We start from the raw sequence: 8,353 nt of genomic DNA on the forward strand, positions 1-8,353 counted from the left end.
TAGCTAGTGAAAAATAAGTGTAATGGCCAGTTTCTCAAACTAATTTAATTAAATATTGTCCTACTTGTCTGTCTCAAGTAGATACCAGTTCCTGGACAACTTCAGCTGCTTCTCAGCAGTAGGAAAACACAGGTGAAGTTTCAGTGCACCAGATGTCTCAGTAGACCATACTGGTGAGCCAGAAAGCACAATGTCAGGACCCCAGAACTACTTCAGGCAAATGGAATATTTTGTTGAAAACTGTGCTTTTGTGTGAAAAACACTGTAAAAATCAGTGCATGTCCCGTATAATCCACAGGTTGGGAGTCAGGGTAAAACAGTGAAATGCCGCCCCCCTGTGGTGTCGACTGAGTCTGTCAGACAGAGAGCTTTCAAAGTCAAAGTGGTCACGTTTTTTGTTATTTGTGTTCTTAAAAAAACATTCAGAGTAAATCAGAATTCACTTTATTTTTTCCATTAATTTGCTTGGTAAAAGTATCTGATCCAGCCCTTCGTAAAACTTGAAAAAAAAAAGAAAACCCCAAAACAAACAAACATTCGGTTTATCAAAGATTAGAAATATGATTCAACAGCAGTTATGACCATGAGAACATTATATTAAGGTGAACATAAAATTAAGGGCACTGAAGAACAAAAGATGAAATATTTATATATATATTTATCATATATTCTGACTCTGTCTTATATGTCATTACTCTGATGAGTAATGAAACAATACCTAGGTTGCAACTTATGGTATTGTGATTGTGATATTTATTATCATTTTATGGTTTCTCTCATCATCTTAATTTATTTCTTGTGCTTTGACATCTGTCCATGTGTTTCCATCTTAAGTTCCATCTTTACGTTTTCATTTAACGACATATATATCCAACAACTTACAAAGCAGCTGTTCAGTTCTTGCCATACCACCCAGACTCTGGCATGAGTTCCTCGTCACATTATATATACAATAATCCAATGTGTGTGTTGTTTGTATGTCTGTGTTGTGGTGTATGCATGTTTCTGTGTCAGTACATGAGGTCACCCTACATATAACATCTCCGTGACAAACTTGTGCAGCTGTGCATGTTGTCTTGAGAAGCTTATTGTGGCTCTGTCTTTAAACTAAAAGGTGGCTCTTCTCTCCAGGTTACTTGCTCTAGTCTACCTGCTGTTCAGGAAACCTCCGTTCAACAAACTGGGAGGTTAAAGTTAAGTGACAGAATTACACACTCCATCTTCAGTTAGGTGAGATGGTGCGTCTACGCAGGCAGCTGCACGTCAAACACTTGAGGATGCTCATGGTGATGTGCATGAGAGGGCCGAAGTTGAAGAGTAGATTGTAGAATGTGTTTACAGACAGGCCTCCAGTCTCATCGGCATATTTCAGGGCCACAATGGGTGTGTAGAGGCTGTTGGTCAGATTCCTGAAGCGAGGGTTGTTTGACTCAATAACCTTTTTAGTGCACTGGAAAAGACAAGAAGCAACAGAACATTTTAACGGCTGCACGCAGAACATCAACACAAATTCCTGAACTGGGTTCAGTGTACTGGTTAGAAACCAATTCTTTTACCTTAGCTATGTCATCTGGTGTTTGGCCCATGGCCTCAAATATATCTATTGATGATGGCAGGTAAACGTCTTTAAAATAACGAACTGTGTCAGCATCCGCACCAGGATACTCCATCTTAGCCACATCCTCCATCATTTTCGTTTCAAATTCAGTGTGCACTGGGCCAGGCTCAATCATGGACAACCTGGGGTAAGTTAGATACAGTGTGATCAGTGGGGATGGTATTTTCAGTAGAAAATAAAGACACATGTGAAGGAAGAATAGAGGAAAGAGGGTAATCTACCTGATATTGAACTTCATCAGTTGCACAGCCAAACTCTCACAGAAGCCCTCCATTGCAAACTTAGAAGCAGTGTAAACATCGTTGAATACCACGCCTGATTAAAGAACAACAAGAGGAGATGAAGAAGCTCAATGCACCGTAAAATGAGATTTCAAAGTACTCAATCAAGAATAGAAATCACTCACTTGATTTACAGATAAAGGACTGGGGTTTAAAAAAAGTAGCAGGCAGGACAACACAAGTGGCAGACATTATGCAAGCTAATTCAGCAGTTTATCAGAAAGCGTCTAACCTGCTTTGCTGGAGGCCACCATTATGCTACTTCAAACAAGTTAAAACAAACACTAAAAATTCTTTGCAAGAACTTGCAGTTTGACTCAAATTACTGTAAGTTGTCAGAGCTCTACTGGAAATGTGAAACAGAGACCAACGAATAATAATATTAATATGATAATGAATTTTAAAAAAACTTTTAAATTACCTAACAGTTTCATCTACTAAATCTACAGATATAACCTCAAACCATAAAGATAAAAATGCTATTAACTTTCCTTTTGGATAAAACAATGTCAGCTCATACCAAGCTAAAATTTTGGAACACGTGCAGTGTTTTGCAAGTCATTATGAGTGATTATGGAGAGTGTTGACTCTTTAATCTTCAAAATGTATATTCAATATGTTCTCTTTTGATATGCAGGAATCCAGTAAGCCTTATACCAACCAAAGTTGCCAGATTTAGAACCTACATGTAGCTTAATAGATTACAATAAACGGTCTATTACACGGTTTATTGTAATTTGTCATTCTCAAAATGTTTTTGACGTTCAGTTAGAATAGCACTACAAATTTTCTTATGCATAACTAATTATACTCATACCCTGAAGACCCATGACGCTGCTCATGACGATAATGTGCCCCGAACGCCTCTTCTTCATGTCTGGCATCACTTCTTTGATCATACGAACCACTCCAAAGAAGTTGGTCTCAAATACTTTTTTCATCTCCTCAATGCTGATGCTTTCCACAGGTCCAAGCAAGCCCACACCTGCATTGTTGACTGGCAGGAAACAGACACACAGATAATGGATTGTCCATAAATGCAATGATCAAAAAACAAAAACAAACAGAAATAGAGCGATATTTGACTTTATTACTTCATTAGACCATTTGTTAGTTAAAGATGGTTTTATGTCTGTGAAGGTTCTCAGTCATCCAGGTCATCGTAGTCAAAGGAGATTGTAAAGAAAAGCATCTGGACTTCTTTAAGCTGCTTGAAGACGTTTCACCTCTCATCCGAGAAGCTTCTTCAGTTCTAAGGTCAATCTGGGACTCTTTGCCATTTGACCCTAGAACTGAAGAAGCTTCTCGGATGAGAGGTGAAACGTCTTCAAGCAGCTTAAAGAAGTCCAGACGCTTTTCTTTACAAGCTCCTTTGACAAAGCTGGTTTTACTTGATACTGCCACCAGATGTCAGTATGTGACAACAACATGAAGGTCTGACGTAACGCCAGACTGAAGAGCCTTTGGGTCTTGAGTAATTAGGCGAAAGGGGATTTAATGCTGGATTTAGACTAAGATGGAGACAGGTTTATAAATAGATACTTTATCCAGGCTAAAGGTTTAAGGACCATAAGTGAAAAGCGTTACGTATTCAGAAGATCTGGTAAAATGGACATTACTGCACTATAAAATTACTTGGTCACACATTGTGAGATTTTAGTTGTGAGGATTACTGTTCAGAAAAATAAAGTATTGCAGCTGCACAGTGCTGTAAGCTTAGCTTCAGCTAACTCTCTCTCGGGATATTAATGTGGTAGCCCATTCAGTTTTGGTCCATAATCTTTCTGACCACTGGAATTTTAAGACTCAGACTCCTCCCTCCACATACTCTAAGTGTCAACAAGTGCACCTACTGTTTAAAATATTTGTTTCACGAATAATCAAAGCCTTTGTCCTGAACTGTTGTTATAACTTTAGCAATAGCACAGGGCTTACTTTTTATAAATACATGTATATTATTATCATTCTCACTGCATTTTATTTACATATTGTAACCATCTGTACATATTATAGTGTTTTTGCATACATCTCTAATTCACCTTTTCTTCCTGTTTCTTGAGCTGCTGTAAACAGTTGAATTTCCCCAGTGTGATTAAATAAAATCTATGTCTATGATATTATATTTATTGAAATAAAAAAGCAGCTCTCCCCAATAATAGCATAGACTTTATATTGAATACGCAAAACTATAAAATGAAGCAGAACAATAGTGTTCCATCATATGTTAAAAAAATAATTCTGTGTATGAACTCTTGTAAAACACATAATAAAACACCAAACATAGACTTATCCAAGGACAGAGAATCGATCATCGTGACCTGCTTTTTAAAGAGATACACTTTGTGTCCCACTCACTCAGAATATCAATATGGCGGTCCTTAACGTTATTGACGCACTGCCTGACGGACTCATCGCTACACACATCTAATGGAAGCAACGTCAAGGTCTTTCCATATGCGTCTCCAGCTGCCTCCACCAACTTGTCCTTCTTCTTCAGGTCCCGCATCGTGGCAATGACTGATAGGGAGACACAGAGAACTGTATGGAGATAATGTGGCTTCAGACTTTGCAAAAATAAATATGATAGCGGAAAAGTGTCATCTAACACAACTTGAAGCGGCAAAGAAATGTTTAGGAATGTGAGGAGCACTTAAAATTATCAGTATTTGAATAGTTTATTATTTTAAGATATTAATGCATTTACACATTTTTCTGACTATCACTGTTGCATTTAATATGAAAGTATTAATGCAATCATTATATTTTTAATGCTGAAGAAGTGACAGAGGACTCAAGTGACGTTACTAAATTAACGTTTCTTCTTGGACAAACACACCAGTGTAAAAACAAACAAGCACCCACACATGCTCAGATAGTGACACTCAGACGTGTGGGTCAGAGTTCCTGGAAAAGACCACGCCTGTTAGTTTACAGGGGACAGAATTGATTTCCTCTGAACTTTACCCGCTGGGGAACATTAACCTACATAAAGCGGAGGAATCTACCATGACCAACAACAATGAATATAAGCGCCGCTGACTTGGCTTCCACAGCTTCTTCCTTTTTGTGTGTTCTGCTTACACTTGGCAGACTGGCGTTATGTAACTGAGAAAACAGAGGCACTGGTGTTGCACAATGGCAATAGGCAGGAATAAACAACCTCTTATTCAAACATTTACCTAAGTCTACCTGTTGTCATTGGCAGACAAAAGCAAATCCTCACCTTATTCTCATGTGAACAGAGATGAGGTTGGATAAGTAATCAGATTTGGACCGCTTTGCTGTGGAGGCTTGGACTGCTGTGCAGTGTTACTGATGCAACATGATGTATAACAATGTCTATCTATCTAGCTGTCTGTCTGTGTGTCTGTCATATATGCTCTATGCATAAACAACATCTTGTGAAGAGTAATTGGGTCTACTTTAGACCAGGATGTCCAGGAAAGGTTTCAAGGAAGCAACAGAAAGCTTTGCGTTTTGAATAAGACATGAACAAGAGGTCTATTGTTCTAAATGCTCCTGAAGGAATTACAACTGGGCAGCTTAACTATTCTTGAATGAACCACACTGCAAACACAGGGGTATTTTAAGGCCTTCTCTGAATTTCATCCATGTCACTGCAACTAATTCCTACTTAGTGCACAACGCAATATTTAATCTCAGTTGGATTTCCTAAGGAATAGAGCAGATCAATGCAATCGCCAAGATGTGGCCTTATTGAAAGCAGGTCACACTGTTCAAACCAAACCAGTGTTGGGAGGGAGGGAGGTTTTGTTTTCCTCATCTATTTCGCAGTAATAAATCCCATCATATCCCAGTGGCCCCTAACAAGAGACAGAGAAAAAAACAAAACAAAAAAAACAAACAAGGTTTACCATGTTAATAATGACAATTCTAACTGTCCATAACCTGTCAAAGTAAGCAAGGGCTGACTGTAGCTTTATGGCAAATTATACAGTTTAGAGTCATAGCTAAAAACAAAATCTGGTCACAAGGCTCTTGGTACAAACCCCTCTAACATAATTCTGTCTGAGGCTCCACAGATTGACACAGGAGGATTTTTTGATTCAGTTCTAATTCCTCCAGTGACATCAATAATAGCTGGGAAGCAGGAGAGGACCAACAGTGTCAAAGTGTGAAACCTTAACTCCACTGCCTACCAATGAAGACTTCAAACAAGGCCCTTGCTTTAGAGTGAACCCTCGCTTGTACAGGTCTCAAACTTTGTCCCCCTTTCAACACTCGCTCCAGTGAGGGGACTATGGGCACATTAGACACGGCACTAAACCGGAGCAGGCGGTCTACAATTCACTGCAATAAAAGGGGGCTTTGTGCTGGAGAAGTCACTTGAAAGAGAACTGACAAGACCTCTTTTATGAATCCTGCCTGGCAAGCGGCATCCTTGCAGAGCCCTACCCTGGAAACTGCGCTTTCAGATGATAATAGTCGAGTCAAAGGGGCGACCGAATCCCAGTCCTTACAAAGGGATATGGATCCGATATTACAGGGGTTAGCATTTTAATTTAACCCATGCTAGATCACGTATGAGCGTTTAGACGGAGCGTTGCGCATGAAACTTGATCAAACTTTATGCGTAAAGGAAGCTTGCAGCGTGTTGCAGGGAAAAATAAGCACGAAATTATATTTCAAGCGAACCACAATATTACAGGCTTGTTACAAACAGCACCGATCAAACAAACAATGTAGAAGAAAGCGCATTTACCATGGTAACGACTCTTTTCATCTTTGGCCAGGATGACGGCAATTCGTAACCCGATGCCGGAGGAGCAGCCGGTGATCAGCACAACTTTCTGCCCACTGTTCGCCATGATTTGTCCGTATACGCGCAGTGTTTTTCAGGGGTCTTCTGCTCCAGATGGTCCCAGCCGAGGGAGCTACCGATAACCGAACTTTAAAAAACTAAAGCCGATCATGCAGCCACAGCAGCCATGTGAGCGCCTAATTCAGTCACATGTTTCATAAAAATCAGTAAACACCCCCCCTCAAAAAAAGACGTGATACCGCAAACACCCCTTGCAGTTACTTGATAGGTGCCGACTGCCCTAGAAAAAGTAGCCTAGTTAATTTCCTTAAAAATGTGTGGACGTGCACGCGCGTGCGTAGAGGGGGCAGTGCTTATTTGATTTCTGAGTTGGTGACCCCAGCAACTGTAACAGTAATCATGGAGTTAATCGTCACAATGCTCCAGATAAAACCTTGATCAGGGCTTTTTCAGTAAGTTGCCTATCCTATGATTCAACACTGTAATGCGTTAATTTAATTAGAATCTACTTAGCATAAACTAAAAATAAGCTAAAGCATACTATTTAAACGGGCTTTTAAAATAACAGGTCCACATATAGCTGCACACACAGACACACGGAGAAATACACACACATATACTCGCCAGCTTTAGGTTATTTATAAAACATTCCAACCTTTGCTGAAATTTAGTGTAAAGGTATTTACTTAATGCTCTGCATTCCACTGACACCTAGTGGTAAGGTAGGCGCAGCGCACTGAAATAGCACTGAGGCTTTCTGACCTCATCGTGCCCCCACAAAATAACATAAACAATGTTAACTGCGATATTGTTGTCCATTCAGGTAATAAGGCTATTAAAAACATGGGAAGAATATTCAGAGTTTGTTTTTTAGCAGTGCTGTTACCAAATGGCTGTTATGTTGACCAGTGGACTCTGTTCTTGGTTCATGTTGTGAGAGGGTCAAAGGTGCTCTGATAAGACCTCAAATGAAACTTGCTTCTTTTTTTTCTAATGAAATACTGTAGTGCAGTACTCAGCGTCTGTCATGTTTGGGCCTGTTGCTAAATGTGATGCAAGCACGTGCAAACTGTTACACTGAAAAAGGAATGATTCTCACACAATGGTAGAAGAGTAAACATTTATGCTTTTTGATCAAAGTCTTGACTGGTTGTTTAGGAAGATGGTGTATGATTGGGGAAGAGTGCACGCATAACATTAGTGAATTAGTGTTTGTAATACGTCTGTTCAGAGGTTAATGTCGTTTTGTTTGGTTGATTAGTTAAGTGCCATTATTTGATGTCAGCTGCATTTGTTAATGTCAAGAAAGATTTGTCAGCTGTGATAGTCAGAAGAAGAGATGCTGAGAAATGGTCATGTGGTGTCATTCTGTGCTGCTTTATATGGTCTGACATATATGGTGGATGCTTCTAGCCCTTGCTCTAAAGAGTAATCTAAGGTAATTATCCATCCATCCATTCTCTTCTGCTTATCCATATCAGGATCGCGGGGGCTGGAGCCTATTTTAAAGTGACTAATAAGTGAATAAGCTATTGAAAGTAATCAGTATTTCACATACTTCCACTTACAATTCTTATGGTTACATTTCCCTTTTACAAAAGTCTTTGCATTTATTTAACTACTATGTGGACCTGGATGGTGTAAACTTGTAGCTGCCTGTAGCTGCTTGTT

General features: G+C 39.4%; 1 protein-coding gene across 1 annotated transcript; it reads right to left on the reverse strand.

Moving 5' to 3' along the window:
* Positions 1-428: 428 nt before the first annotated feature.
* rdh8a (retinol dehydrogenase 8a) lies at positions 429-6,984 on the reverse strand. The gene is made up of 6 exons (XM_006798108.3): positions 6,623-6,984; positions 4,255-4,416; positions 2,717-2,896; positions 1,840-1,933; positions 1,557-1,740; positions 429-1,450 (listed from the first exon to the last, which is right to left on the reverse strand). Exons 1-6 carry the CDS (start codon positions 6,726-6,728, stop codon positions 1,223-1,225), a joined length of 954 nt encoding a protein of 317 aa, XP_006798171.1. The 5' UTR covers positions 6,729-6,984; the 3' UTR covers positions 429-1,222.
* Positions 6,985-8,353: the final 1,369 nt, after the last annotated feature.

The sequence above is a fragment of the Neolamprologus brichardi genome, chromosome 4 (genome assembly GCF_056152115.1).
Source record: "Neolamprologus brichardi isolate AB-2024 chromosome 4, ASM5615211v1, whole genome shotgun sequence".
NCBI lineage: Eukaryota > Metazoa > Chordata > Actinopteri > Cichliformes > Cichlidae > Neolamprologus > Neolamprologus brichardi.